The sequence below is a fragment of the Corvus cornix genome, chromosome 13, assembly GCF_000738735.6.
Source record: "Corvus cornix cornix isolate S_Up_H32 chromosome 13, ASM73873v5, whole genome shotgun sequence".
In the NCBI taxonomy this organism is placed as follows: domain Eukaryota; kingdom Metazoa; phylum Chordata; class Aves; order Passeriformes; family Corvidae; genus Corvus; species Corvus cornix.
Genome location: NC_046343.1, coordinates 10,988,205 through 11,003,156, shown reverse-complemented (window position 1 = coordinate 11,003,156; position 14,952 = coordinate 10,988,205). Strand labels below are relative to the sequence as shown.

The 14,952-nt window shown below is 41.9% G+C and overlaps 1 protein-coding gene across 11 annotated transcripts in view; it reads left to right on the top strand.

The window, feature by feature from the left end:
* RAPGEF6 (Rap guanine nucleotide exchange factor 6) overlaps positions 1-14,952 on the top strand; it is a 121,557-nt gene that overhangs the window by 43,233 nt on the left and 63,372 nt on the right. For all 11 annotated transcript variants that reach the window (XM_010413096.4, XM_010413092.4, XM_010413098.4 and 8 more), the window contains exon 6: positions 1,920-2,063. In XM_010413096.4, the coding sequence (XP_010411398.1) occupies positions 1,920-2,063 (144 nt within the window). The remainder of the gene's footprint in view (positions 1-1,919; positions 2,064-14,952) is intronic.

The following is a 14,952-nucleotide window of genomic DNA, read 5'->3' as shown; positions in this document are numbered from 1 at the left end:
TTCTGTCACTGAGTGTTTGTTTTAATATAGTGTTAAAAATACCTGTTTAGTTTGGGGCTTCTTGATAATAAGGGTTATCTGTATTGGAAGAGCCTTTGTTCACCTCAGCAGTTTTCAGGTCCAGGTGAGTCTGTTCTGTTGAAGAAGCTCACTGCTTGTTTTGTTTTCTACGGTCTTATAAGACTGAAAAAAGGATAATAATGCATTTATTGAAGGAGCTCGCATAGAAAAAATTAAAAATTAAATCATTGCAATTTTGGTTATTTAATGAGTAACTCTTTACAAAACCAAAATTCCTTATTTCTGGAGGACTTCTGTACAATTTGAGGGCAACACTGTGCTAACTAGAAATCCATATTTATGCTGCATGAAGAAAGGCTTCTATATCAATCATCTTAGTGCATTTCTTTATGATACTGGATGGCCTGTTTAAAAAGATTTTTTGTTTCTTTTTTGTTTCTGCCTGCATGCATTGTATTCTTTACACCCTTATACCATTGTGCTTACAGCAGTGCTGCAAATAGATACCTTTGGTTGTTGTCCTGTTCCTTTGCAAAGAGGTAGTAAAATCCTAGTGAAAAGTGTGGTTATCCGTTGCTGGGGGAGCTCAGCTTTTCTGATTTCTTTTTTTGACAATATTATGGTGCGAGCGTCACTCTTCTTTTCTAACTTTTCTAACTGTTATATCTTTAACCCATGTTGTTAATGTATGATTTCTCTATGGAATCAAAAAGAACCCGCAAGACAAGCCCAGCTGCTTGCACCTTCCTCTGACTTCAGACAGAACGTAGCTGTTTGGAAAAAGTGATGTGGAAGGTAGATGTGATCTTGCTTTTGTGATGGTGTAGTTTGGTTACTTTCCTGTTTCTGTCTGTTAAGTCGTTCTGGGTTTCATTCCTTTGTACCTTCTGGATTTTAATTTTGAGATAATTTACTTGAGTATGTGAAGTGAGAGCTGTATAAGACCACGCAGAGGTTCTTCTCCTGTTCCACTAGTACAGCCTTAATGTTTAGGATTTTCCAGTGAAATTTGGAGAGAAAAAAAATGAAAAATAAGCAATTGAAGACAGCAGAAACTTCTACATAATAAATATATTGTAGAGAAGCTTCTTGGCTGCTGCAGCCTATTTGCATGCGTGTCTGCCCTGCTTCCTGCTGGGAGATATTTTTCCAAAACATCAAAAGGAAATGGAAAAGGATGAGACTGCTTTTTATAGAAAAAAAGAATTGTAGCTATTGAGATAAAAGGTTTCATGTTGGCTTTTACTAACAAGATAAATTTACCTAATTTTTAATGTTTAGTCACAAATAATATTTAACATCAAGATACGAATCAAGTTCCAGCCATTTCTCCATAATCCACTGGAAGCGATTAGAAGGTAGTATGACATAGGTGAAGTAGCTATTTATAAAAAGCTGGAATATTTAAAGTTGTTTAGTTGTGACTGGTACTAGAAATAAATTATGCTTTTAAAAATTACACTAATAAAAATAGGATATAATTCAGTGTTTTTGCCAGATTGTAAATATACAAAGAAATGGTAACTTCTGTGTTGAAGATAAACTTGAAATGAGCAGTGCCTAATAACTCTTTTGTGCTATGTGTGGGTGCAGAAGGGTTTCTGCTGATAAGTGACATTGTTTAGAGGGATACGTGTGCCTTTTTTACTTTTTTTTTTTTTTTTAATATAAATACACTGTTTCCCGGAAGGAAACTGTGGCCTCCAGCTCATTGTATTAAGGCACTTCTGAGATCTGCAGCAGTGGTTCTCCGAAACAACCACGGTTGTTTTCTTCAGAAACTTTAACTGCCCTGAACTTATGTTTGTTCCTTCCCCATGAGCTTCATACGGCTCCATCGGCTCTCAGTGCTATGGAAGAACTGGATGTTTAACCAGGAGCCTGAACATGTGTTTCAGGTGGAGAACTCCAAAGACAATGAGGAAAACATCTTGCAAAGAGAAGTCCCACTCCGTCAGTCCCGTCGGAGGTATAGGAAGATTAACCAGAGGGGTGAGCGTCAGACCATCACGGACCATGTGGATTCCAGCAGCTACATGTCGGTGAGTCTGCTCTCCCTTGGCCTGTCTCCTTGGCATTGTGATGTCTGCATGGCTGGCTGGAATTTTCTTTTGCTGACAAAACTGATGCAGTGAAATAGTCCATGCTTGCCATTTTTGAGAGCGCTTCTTTCGTGTTGGGGAGCAGTGATGAAGTGGTTTAGATTGGAACACCATAGGTGGAAATGAAGGTAGTAGTTGGAAAAGATGAGGTTTTTTTGGTTTAGGGATCTTCAGCTGAGCACTATAAATAAATCTTAATATGATCACTGGACAGAGAAATGGTCATTCTTCATTTTTTGTTGGTTTTACCTGGAGTTCTTTTGGTAAGATGTATGAATTGGTGGGTTTCTGGTTTTTTCCTTAATAAATTTGAACTATGGTGTAGAGTTGAGTTCATCACAAGTGCAGATCAGTACAGCATTAACAGTCTTGTACTTGGTTGTGTTTACTTGCTTAAAAATAGTATAGTGGTAGTTCAAGCATCAAGAAGAGTTAACAACTCATCTGCTAGTTTTAAATAGCAGCAGAGACTATAAACTCTGCTCTGTGTGAAGGCACGTACCTCTGTGGTTTCAGGGCTGCAAAGCTTATGCGAAGGTTTTTCTTCACCCTTATTTTTCAAACTTCCTGCTTGGTAACAGGATATATGTGATCTAGACAAATTATTTAATTGAAAGTAATTGTTCTGGATAATCTGATCTGCTTTGAAAATCAAAGGTTAAAACCAGTACTATCATTCAAGTACAACCCTGGAATAGTATTCATGCTCAGAAGAGAAAAAACCAATTTCTCCCCCTTTTGCCCATCTTCCTTTTCATCTCCCCAAAAGAGATACACTCTCAGTTGATACACTTCAAAATCTCTGATGTGTGCAGTCACATATGAGCTTATAACTTATATAACTGCTGGTTTTTGTGTGTGTTGGTAGCAGTTGGGTCGCAAGTGGTGCTTTTAGGCCCTGCACAGCATTTGTCTGTGACAGGAAGAGAATATGCTCCTTGAAGTTTAACATCCTCTGCCATCTCATTTCTAGAACTGTCACATGTTGGATTTTATTAGTAAGACATAAAATTAATTATTGAAGAAATGAGATGTTGGACCCTCACGGTCTGGGTGGGTACGCATAAAGCTTTATTAGTAATTAAATTCCAATCTGTGTATGACAGACTGTATCTCTCTCTTTGATGTCTGTGACAGTGAATAAGAACACAGATAATAAATAATTCTCAGGTTTCATTGCTAAGAGTAGGAGAATCCCAGTAACAGCTGATGCTGGTGCTACCTATGCAGCTTGCCTGGAGGGGGATGCATGAGAAGGGACTTGGCATCTTTGTTCTGAGAAAGACCAAGTTTCATGGCTTCGTGAATGATCTCAGAGGCTCTCAGTTATTGGTGCAAGGAGTCAGTGTGGTACACACACAGGACTGTGATTAGTCAACAGATTATGTCCTCATTAAGATTTTCCTTCAAGTTGATTGATTTTTCTTTGTGTTGATTTATTTCATTGTTACCAACAGTACAGAGCACCTGAGCCTGTAGCTGCTTGTTGCAAACCTGGTGACTTCCTCAGATTTGTGAATATGTATATGTATATATGAGGTGTTTGTTGGAAAATGGTATAAACTTAAATCAACAGCACATTCCTAAGTCTGCTTTTATGTCTGTTAATTAGGAATATGTAAGGAGAGTCCTGTAATACCGCTAAGTGTTTTCTTGGATGAGTGAGTGCTAAGTGGCAAGGAGTAAACAACCACCTCTCTGCTACCAAATCTGCAAGATGCTGGGTTTTCAGCAGTTTGAATTGAAATACCAATCCTTACTTTGTAGACTGTAAGCTCCGAATTGGAAAGTGTCCTACTTGGAGTAGTTAAGGTAGCAAAAAGTAATCTGTAACTCAACAGATGACTAAGGAATCAAAACACGGTAACAAGCTGCCTGTGCGACAAGTAAGGAAAACTTTGGTGCCTGTATTTTTCCATATTCCATTACAAACTAGTCAAGTATGTACTATCTGACGTATGGTTAGTTCCATGCCTATATGAACCTGCTCATACACTGGTTCCCAGTGATCTTGAAAAACAGGTTTCATGGTGTAACCCTTCATGTAGCCCATGAGAGAAGGGTAGGATCATACAATGTTGGAGTTGGAAGGGACCTTAAAGATCATCTAGTTCCAACCCTCTGCTACAGGTGAGGGATCAGGATAAGGAGGAGGGCGATTCCATTTGACAGGAACTTGCAGTAAGGTTTCTGCCAGAGTGGGAAAAGTGTTTACAAACTCTCCAGCAGATTTCCTGTCTGGCATAATGCTAGTGAATGAGCACAGAGTTGTATTTCACTCTCCAGCCTGTTGCTGAGTGCTCTGTGACAGATGCTGAATGCAGCCTGATGGACCTTTTGTGAGTCCTGCATGCTTGGGGAGGGCTTGGAGCTTTCCGCATGGACTCCAGTCCATCTCCTGTGGCTGATGTTGGAATACTCAGTATGACACCATTTAAGTTTTTACGTGCCTAGTCTCTCATATGCAAGTAGTTTTCTGCTTTGTAAAGAAAACTCAGATCCTATAGGTACTGAAATTCAGTATTTTTTTTAACCCAGCTAGGAATATTTCCTTAAATAGAAGGTTTCTTGTGCTTGCTGTTAAGGGAATTATCTATGCAATCTCCATTAACTCCTTAGAATGTAAATCTCTGCATATTAAATATACTGGGATTATATTTATGATTAAGGTTAATCCATGTTTTGTAAAACATTACCTATTGGATTGTGACATGAGCTAACATCTACTTCTCACATGGAGTACTTCTTGTTAGTGCTGGAACTTGTTCTGTAGAAATACCTGATTGGCCACAAAACCAAGCTGTAATATATATATACTTTGAATAATACTTTAAATTATTGTTACTATCCTTGAAGCTCTTCTTTTCTCTTATGCCTCTTAATTAAGTAAAAGAGTTCTAGTTCTTAATTTAATTGTTTATCTTCAGGATAGTTGACATTCAAATTATTGTGGGTATTTAAAATTTCTTCTCTCCCTGCCCTCCCTTGAATGAACTAATGTTAAAAATGGATCATCTGGTTGGTTTCTTTGGTGAAGGTGTTACCATTTAGATTCCTTTGCTAAATTTTTGTGGTTCATAGAGCAGTGTTATTTCACGAGAGCACTGGTTGTCTGCAGAATTAACTATTTGTAGTTGCTTTTTGTTTTGTGTTTTTTTTTTCTTTCCAAGTAAATACAGTGAGCACATGCTGGCAGTGTTCTTTCTTCTCCCTCAGGGTGAACAGGTTTATGTTTCTGTTTCTATCTTCGAAGTGCACAGTGATGTGACTGCTCTTGCAGTCCCCGTGCAGCGGATGCCAGCACTGCTCTGGTGGATTGGTGAGCAGGCTGGGCTCTCCTCCACATCCAGAATGCACCTAAGGTGTGCATCCAATGTGTTGAGGTTCTGCTGGTGCTGGGGATTCTTACCTTCTACAGCACAGCAGGCCAGCCAGATCCCGAGGGCAGTTGTGTATTTGGCAAAACACTTACCAAATATTTTTTTCAGGCTACACAATAGCACTACTGCCTGTGAAGGGCTGGAGGAGGTGGCTCTGTTGCAGTGGGTCATGTGTGAGGCCACGGCCACGATGGCAGCCTGAGTATGTGTGGCTGTCAGTCTGCCTGGGACAGGTCTGAGCATTCCTGTAATTATATCAGATCTCTTCATCCCTGGGCATTCCTGGCCTTTTCCATTTTTGTCACGTAGTAATGCTGCATCTTGCACATCACCCCACCCACAGTAATGTCCTGACTGTGGGAGAGAAAGTGAGGCTGGACACATTTGGCAAAACCTCTTGCTCAAAATGAATGGATTAAGAAGAAATGTGCCATTGGTGTTAATAATGCTAGCTCTTGATTCAGATCTGATTTCTTAGCATGGTTACATATCTTGGTGGTGATAAACGTCCAGCCAGGAGCTGGGGTCGTTGCAGCAGGGCAGTGTCACAATGGAGATAAATAGTGAGTCATTTCTATTCTTAGTCTAATTCTCAACCCAATCAATAATGAAACCATGTTTTATAATTACAAAAGAAGTAATAATACAACCATTTTTTTTACTTACAAAAGAAAGAAGTAATTGTGATCATCTCTGTTAAACTATATCCCAGACTTCTGTGCTCATACAGTAGGAACTTGCAAAACTGCAGCCAGAATAACAGCAAGTGACTTTTGAATGATAATGCTTTGAAAAAAATAAAATTTAATTATAGTTCTGGTGCTTTATAAAAATTAAATTGCTGTTTTGATCTTGGATCAAGTAATAGGAAAGTAAACAGTTTAAGTATTTATCTTCACAGTTAAAAAATAAACCCTGAGATAGTAAGTTTTGCATTTATATTTCTTGCACTGTTCAAATCCAAACAGGATTTAACAATTCAGTCCAAATTCCCACGTGACTCAAACCTGTAAACTCAAATCTTTTTTTCATTTCAGTAACGTTTTTCTAATTCCTTTTGGTGGTCAGTAATTTGAGGTGGTGGACTCCCCATCCCTGGAAGTGTTCAAGGCCAGGTTGGATGGGGCTTGGAGCAACCTGGGATAGTGGAAGGTGTCCCTCCCTGCCTTGGGGATTGGAACAAGATGATACTTAAAATCCCTTCCAACCCAAGCCATTCTGTTATTCTGTGTATTTATTACCCACATACATTTTTGACAAGTCTCTGTGATTTTTTTTTTTTTTAGATGAAGAATATTTGTAGCTCTAAAAATAGTGCATGTATGATCTAATGCCTGTTTCTGTGGAGTTGTGACAACATACTGAATTTTTTCACCTGCTGGTTTATTGTAGAGCAGAATAAAGAAATTAGTACCAAACTTTAGTAGTAATCCCCTTCCTCAGAGATGAAATTTTTTTAAACTACTGTAAGAGGATGATGAGGTTTAAAAGATTCATTATAATACTGCATTTTATGGACAGTATCTTAATATTTGCATAAAGTAAAATTTGTCCTGGAGCTGTGTAGAAGCATTTATCTTCAGAGAAGTCTGTCACTGCAGACTGCTTGAGTGGCAAGTTTCTTGTTCTTTGATCATTACTTAATGTAATCCTGTCAGAGGCTGGAGGTAGCATGGGGGATCTCATAATTGGAGGGAATTAAGTCACACTTCAATATACTGGATCAAACCCATTAGGTGCTTTACCATCACCAATCCTTTTCTTTTTAAATGCTATAAAACACTGTGGGTCTTTTATAATCTACTTTTAACTACCAGGTAAATTTGCTGAAATGGTACCTTTCAATAATCGAAACCAAGTAAGACTGACTTAGGGCATGTCTCCAGCTGCTTTTTGTTAAACCTGGACACAGCATTGCTGGCTTCTGTTTTTTTTGGAATATCAATTCATTTTGATGAGGCTGTGGCTGATCTTGTGAGTGGCTGAAATCACTAGTTCTTGAGCTGGAAGACGGTTCTCTTTGCAGCTCATTGCTTTTTGTTGTGTTCATGTCCACACTTCCTCTTTTTGACACTTTAAAAAAATATTTGACAGAATTTTAACTTTATTAACTAATGACAGGCTGAGAGAGTTAGGGCTATTCAGCCTGGAGAAGGGAAGGCTCTGGAGAGACCTTGGAGCGCCTTCCCCTGCCTAAAGGGACTCCAGGAGAGCTGGAGAGGAACTTTGGACGAGGGCCTGTGGTGACAGGACAAGGGAGGATGGCTTCAGGGTGACAGAAAGCGTGGGTTTAGATTGCTAATAGGAAGAAATTCTTCCCTGTGAGAGTGGTGAGGCCCTGGCACAGGTTGTCCAGTGAGGTTGTGGCTGCCCCGTCCCTGGAAGTGTCCAAGGCCTTGTTTGGTGGGGCTTGGAGCAACCTGGGGTAGTGGAAGGTGTCCCTGCCAATGCAGAGGCTTGGGACTGGTTATTTTCTAAGGTCCCTTCCAACCCAAACCATTCTGGGAATTCTATGAATCAAAAGAAAATTTAGGTCTTGCTGAAATCCACGGATCTTGCAGTGCACTTACAGGATACAGAAATTAATGTTGTCATTATCTCTCTGGAGGTATTGCGTGATACAAAGAGATAATGCAGGTTCCTTCTTCTGATGCTGTTTTTTAACAACATGAGGATTTTCTCTAGTCTGTGTCTTGATAATTTTGCATGGCCTAGGTGGGATCCCAGCTCTCAGGTGCTCAGGAGCAGGCATGTGCTCAGGTTCCACAGCATATGCCAGAGCCTCCGTTAGCCAGGCACCCTGTGTGGGACAGGACCCTGGAAAAGCCCACGTATGCTGTCCCTGTTTGCAGCTCTGCTGAACTCTCCTGCATTTTTATATGTGTTTCTTACTTCTGTGATCAAAAGAAGCCGCGTCTAGAGCATGTTCACTTCCTGTGTGGGCCCCTGTGGGTTTGGTTTGTCGTGGGCTGCGCACAAAGGGTGTGTGGGTGTGGATGCAGCATCCGGCACTGTCTGGTGGAGGAGAGGAGATGTACGTGGATGGACCCCCTGGCTTTCTGGAAAGGAAAATTACTGTTAGGCTGGGCTGTGGGGGTGGGGGAAGAGGCTGTGAATCAGGTAGTGATTAAGCAGCTCCACTAACAAATGGTGTAGAGGTATCTGCTTCCCAGGCCAGACAGCTGGGGAATGGTCTGCAGCATGAGTCTGATGAGGAGTGGCCAGTGGAGCTGTCAGGGCTCAGCCTGGAGCAAAGGAGGCTCAGAAAGGACCTTATCACGCTCTACAGCTCCCTGACAGGAGGCTGGAATGACATGAAGGTTGATCTGTTCTCCCAGGTAACAAGCGATGGGAGGAAACAGTGTCAGGTTGAGGCAGGGAATGTTTAGGTTGGCTATTAGGAAAAATTTCTTCTTAGAACGGGTTGTAAGGCATTGAAATAGGCTGCCCAGGGCAGTGGTGGAATCACCATCTCTGGAAGTGTTAAAAAAATATCTGTGGATATGGCACTGAGGACATGGTTTAGTGGTGAACATGCTGGTGGTGCTGGATTGATGGTGGAACTTCCTGATCTTGGAGGTCTTCTCCAGGCTTAACGATTCTGTGATTGTATGATTCTGCTGCTTCACTGGTGGAGCTGGAAGCAACCTCTGGCAGGGTCCCCCTGGCATCCAGCATGGGAACCTGTGCTTGGCATCTTGAACTCACCCTGGTCTGCCGAGCTGTCCTTGGGCACTTCCCTCTGCTTTTGTAAGCAAGGGGAAAATTGCCAAATGCATGTTCGCTCATATTTTATTTTACATACTGATTTTGTCTGCTCGTTTTGTCAACAGTGTTACTTTCAAGGGCTCCTTGAAAGTCTGCCGCTGGTTATGGTGGTCATTAGCAAAACACCGATCCTCAAGGTGTGCTGTGCATTAAAAATCTTCCTAGGAATTTCCATAGACCACTGGTGTTTCCCAATCCAATTAACGAGCATCTGCAGTTTCAAGCGAGTAATGACTTGAATAGGCTGTGCACAAAGTAAGAAAATATTTAATGAAAATACTGCCCTTTGGTTAAAATCTGTGGTTTTCAGATTAATTTTTTTTTTTTTTTTAAACTAACAACATAATGCAACATGTCAACCTCAATTTATCCATAATGAAAGTGGTTGTTTTTCAGACCTTATATTCAGGAGTTTCCCTAAAGATTTTACGGACTTGACAAGCAGGATATATATAAACTGTGATTTACAGGAATCACCACAGTTTGGAGGTGACATGTGCTGCTATGTAACAGCAGTTAAGAGCGATGCACAAATGAAACTATATCAGACTGAAACTAGGGAGGGTTTATTTTAAGCAAGCACCTGTACTTACTGAAATCTGGCTGCTGGCAGTAGTTTACAGTCCTTCTTGTAGCCCTGGGGAGAGCCTGTGGTGGGGGGTGATGCCACAGTGTTGGGATGTGGCATCTGTCTGCTGCAGGAGAGATGGACAGACATTGTCCTGCCCTGCCAGGCTGTGGCTTTGGTTCTGGAACAAGATACTGAGTTGCTGTTAGGGAGAGCTATGCTCTGAGGCTGGTAATAGGACCTGTCTTCTCTGCTCTTCAAGGCCAGGTTGAACAAGGCTTGGAGCAACCTGGTCTAGTGGAAGGTGTCGCTGCCCATGGCAGGAGGGTTGGAACGAGATGAACTTTAAGGTCCCTCACAACCTGTTCTATGATTCTTGCATTGAAGACTTTTTTTTGAGCCTTTCTCCATCTCGAGTAGGTTGAGCAGTCAGTTGTGCATCTGCTTCCTCCCCAGGTGTTGGGGTGATGATGGGCCTGCTGACCCCAGGGTCCTCCCACAGCAGGTGTGTTTGTGTGTTGCCCTCCCCTTGCTCAGCAGAGCAGCAGAACTGCACTTGCTTGTCATAAGTCAGTAAAAATTTGTGGATATTTTTGCACTGATTTCCTACTTGCAGTCCAAACACACACAGAGCACTTCCACCAGGAGGCCTGGAACTGTTTGGAAGCAGATCCTGAGCACAGTCTGTCCTTTGCAGGAAAACCATCCTGCTCTGTTGACTGGGATCAATCTGGAGAGTTGCTTAAACCTTGACCTCAGCTGGCGCTGACAGTACTGCGGGAGGGATGTACTCTTGTGGCAGAAAAACCTTTCAAAACTTCTAAATATTTTGCAAATTACTGCCACAGGAAGTAAAAATTCAGTCACTACTGTGCTCTCCACACAAAAACCAGTTATCTCTTTCTTTCTGCTTTTACCACATAGACAAATTTACACCATGGTAGATATTAACTCGGTTCCTTGGAAAATGCCTGAGAAAATCTTTTATGTAGCATGTTCAGACAGTTAATCTCTGTTTTGATAGACCATAAGGGTTTGGGTGGCAGTTCCAAGGTCATTAATTCTTTATAAGCAACTCTTAATGCAGACCTGATGGAGAATCATGTGTGAGGGTTGTGCCCACTGCTCATAACTGCGTTGTGTCACTCAGGAGTTGATGGTTAAAGATGCTCTGCACCAGAGAGATGTTTTGTTCTTTTTGGGGACTTAAAAATCTTCTGTGTATGAGTTGCAGTTCTTTTTCAGATCTTTGTTTTCAACATTATTGTTTCAGTCTCTTGGAATGACATATTGGGTGGTTTCTTGTAGGAATCTGACAGGGTAGTAGCCAGCAAGCTGGTCTCCCTGTGTGCAGGGAGATGGTAGCATGTGTAGATCCTGTTTTTTATTTCCTGTCTTCCATCTGGGCTGCTTCTGTCCAATATGCTCTACTCAAGTGTAACAGCCTGGTTGTAGTCTCATTTGTAGCCAACTCAACCTTTCACTTAGGTTTAGGTTTCTCCTGCCTTAGAGAAAAGTAGTCATCTGAAGGGTTATTTTGTATATTAGCCTTGTAAGGTTGTAAGTTGGGAGTTGTTGGGTTGAGTGTCACATAGTGCTGAAGGATTTCTTTAAAGGGCTGTGATGGTGTTGTCTTCAACTTTGTGTTCAAGGTAAAATGGATTTCTGATTTAAAATATGGAAATTCACATCAACTCAGTCATGTTCTTCGTTAGCCTCATGGACCAGTTTAGAGATGGAGAATATCCCAAGCAATTTTAAATAAAAATCACAATCAGAAAATGTCAGTGCATAATTATAAGCATTTGGATGCTCTGTTTTCCTTGGAAAAACTTGGCATGAAAACCACTGCCTGTACGAGAGAATAGCTAGAAAAGTATCCTTCTTTTTGGCATAGAACTGATTACTATTTAATGGCATTTGTAGTTTCATATTTGGTATGTGGCATCTTTCTTAATAGTGATATATCTGACAGATAAAATACTTGACTAGTTGGAACCGTCATTATATTTTAATTTGTCATTGTTCCTTACCGTGTTCTTGCAAGTCAGACTTGCTTTTTGTTGCTGAGTATTAATGAGTTTTGTTCTTATGTAATGAAGCTTCTAGTTGGAGGTAAAGTAGCCACAATACTTATATTGTCTTTATGATTTTGATTTTGTTTCCTTTGAAGTTTGGTTAGCAGTTGTGGTTTGTCAACTTGGAGTGCAGGCATGGCATCTGGCTCACCCCTTGCTCTATCTGTTTGATCATTTTCTCAGATTGGGTGAGAATAGCTGGGGTTTTCCTGCTGTTTTTGCCCTCAGTGGATGGAGGATCCCAAATGACTCTGGGGAAGACTTTATCTGAACATACTCAGCCTTCCATTTTTAAAGGTGATAAGGGTTGGATTTTGTGAAAGGTTGGAAAATGTGAAAGTTTAGAAATCACTGTACTGTGATGCTCCATCTGATGACAGGAGTCTTGTGGAGCTGCTGTAGGGTCTGTGCTGTGTTTCCCCAGCATGGCTGGTCTGGGGATCCAGATCTCAGGGTCTGCAGACCCTGAGTGCCTGGTACCCTCCACCTTATTCTCTGTTCATTCTGTTACAGAACTCAGGTTGTGCTGAGCCTGGCTGGTCCCAGCCTGGGTCCAGGGGCAGCCAAGCTGTTTGCATGAACTTGTGCCTGAGCACAGGCAAGTCTGTCAGGGTAGGACTCCTTCCAGACACAGGGTAGACTCCTTCACATACGCTCTTCAAACTGGGTGCACTGACCAATAATAAATGAGAGTGGACTGTTCAAAATTACCCTTGCTTAGGAGAGAAATTTTGGTAGGAGGAGTCAGATCCCTCCCCTCTTCCCACTTGCAGTCTTCCAGTTCGGTGTTAATCCTCAAGCAAAAAGACAAAAATATTGGAAGTGGCATTTTAATGATTTTTTTGTTTTTTTTAACCTCATCTGTGGACTTAACATGTTATTCTCAGGGTCATTTAATCAGAAGCCTTCTTCTTGTGAGAGATGTGGTGGTACCTTATGTTCTAAATTGTCTTAGTCTACTTGGTTAAACCTGAGATACCATTTTAAATAACTGAGGGAAGAAAATGTAGTATTTTGTATTGGTTTTTATATCAACTTTTGCCGAATAAGAAAAATATATATACCTTCATGGGCTTTGCAAATGGGAGACTCCACCTGAATTCCCAGGTCACTGTCAGCTGAGGAAATCACAGCCAGGTCCATGTTAAGTTTGGGAGGTGATGTCAGATTTGAGACTAGACTGAGGTTATGTTTAGGGATCAAAATCCTAAACGTGTTTGGGAAATTTTGCTGCCGGATATTAGCTGTTTTGTCCTTTCTGTGTCTCTGAGTGGATTCAGTCCCCCAGACTGACCTTTTTGGGGTTGGTATCCACACCTTTTCATCACCAGGGATTTTTGGGTTGCAGACCTTTCCAGACTTCCCCATCCCTTGCTGAAATGAGATATCAGGAAGGAAGGGAGGAGCGTGGTATGAATCATCTCAGTTCAAACGGTAGAAAGGAACTTTATTTGTTTGAGTCCATAGCAAAGGGGGCTTCCCCTTCCCCCCCACTGCCGTCATCGCTGTTTGTGATGCGAATCATGCTCTGCCTGGCTCTGCAGAGCGTGTGCGCGAGACAGAGCTGCAGGAGAGAGCTGTAATTTATAAACGTATTATAAACCGTATAAATCTGAATCATTGCAAATAGAAGATGACCTTTCCTTGCTTAACATAGCAGCTGAAAAAAGATGGTTGGGGTAGTGTGAAAGCAGTGGAGAAATTAAATCCATGGTGCCTTTTTATTGTTCCTCCTGTGTTGCTGGTGCTATATTTAGAAGCTTACATCACTTCAGAGATGATGACAGTCTCTGCCCTCCCTCTCCCCTTCTCCCCCTGCTCTCCCTTGCTCTTTCCCTTAGGATGGATCGTGTTTTCATACTCCTTATGAGTCCTACAGGTCTTTGGGTAGGATTTTTCTACAGCCTTTTAGTAAGTGCTGTGGAAAGCGATGTGTGTAGGGACGTGATGGCACCACAGAATGTCACCCTGAAGGGAAACAGGAGCTTGTGGTGCTGCTTTCCCTGCCTCCCCTTCCTAAAGAGTCAGGAACAGGGTGGAGGTTGTATGTTTTTTCCTTTTTTTCCTGAGAAGCCCTAATGAGGGGCTGACCATGTCACAACAATACAATGAGTTAGTTTTGGTGTTTAAGTTCAGAGTTGGGGAAGACCCAGGAGCATCCTGGCAGTGACACTGAATCCAACGAGCTGTGCCAGCATGGCAGGGTCTGCAGCTGGCTCTGCCTTCTGCACCCCTCTCTCCCCATTACCTGCCTGTCCAAAAAGATTTAAAGTACTCAAATCTATGGAAATAGTCTCTTGATGCAGGTGGTCTTAGTGCTAAAATATTTCTGCATTTTGCTGCTATGTTTAGCAATTCCCACTTGGAAAACTGTATTAAAATGAATTATTTTAGCCTGAAACATCTTTGCCTGAGTGTGTGCAATGACAGATCGCCTTTTGAGCAGTGGTTGCCTTCCCCAGCCCCCATCATGGGCTTGGAGTCAGGATGCAACCAGAGCTGCTGCACTAGAAATGGAGGGGCAAGTGAAAGTGCCTGTTCATGTCTGAGCACTGCGGGGAACAGTGTGGCAGGGACAGTGTGCCAGCGGCCGCCTGGTTCTGAGGACAAAAGGACAGAAGTCCTTAAGCCCAGCTCGCAGCCCCAGGCCCCTTGGCTCACTGGCACGCTGGCAGCTCCTGCTTCATCAGCCAGGGCCATGACGGCTTTGAGACCATCACCATCCTCCCTGCTGGAACGGCACAATGGGCTTTTCTTCCTCTGATTGATCAGGAAAAAGTCGTGCTGCTTGTGGGGTACCTTCTGCCAGCAGCTGCCAGTGCTTCCCGCCTGTGCAGGGCTTGCATTATGGTGTCCTTAAATAAGGGAAGACTCTAATCCTGCCTAACTGAATGTGCATTTAAATTATGAAAAGCTTTACTGTCCTTTTAAAAACATCCCATCTTTCAGTGACTTACTCTCATTAGACAATTACAATGTGCAGATTTGTTTAAGTCTGGAGGATTCAGGTAGCATTATGGGACGATAAAGAGAAT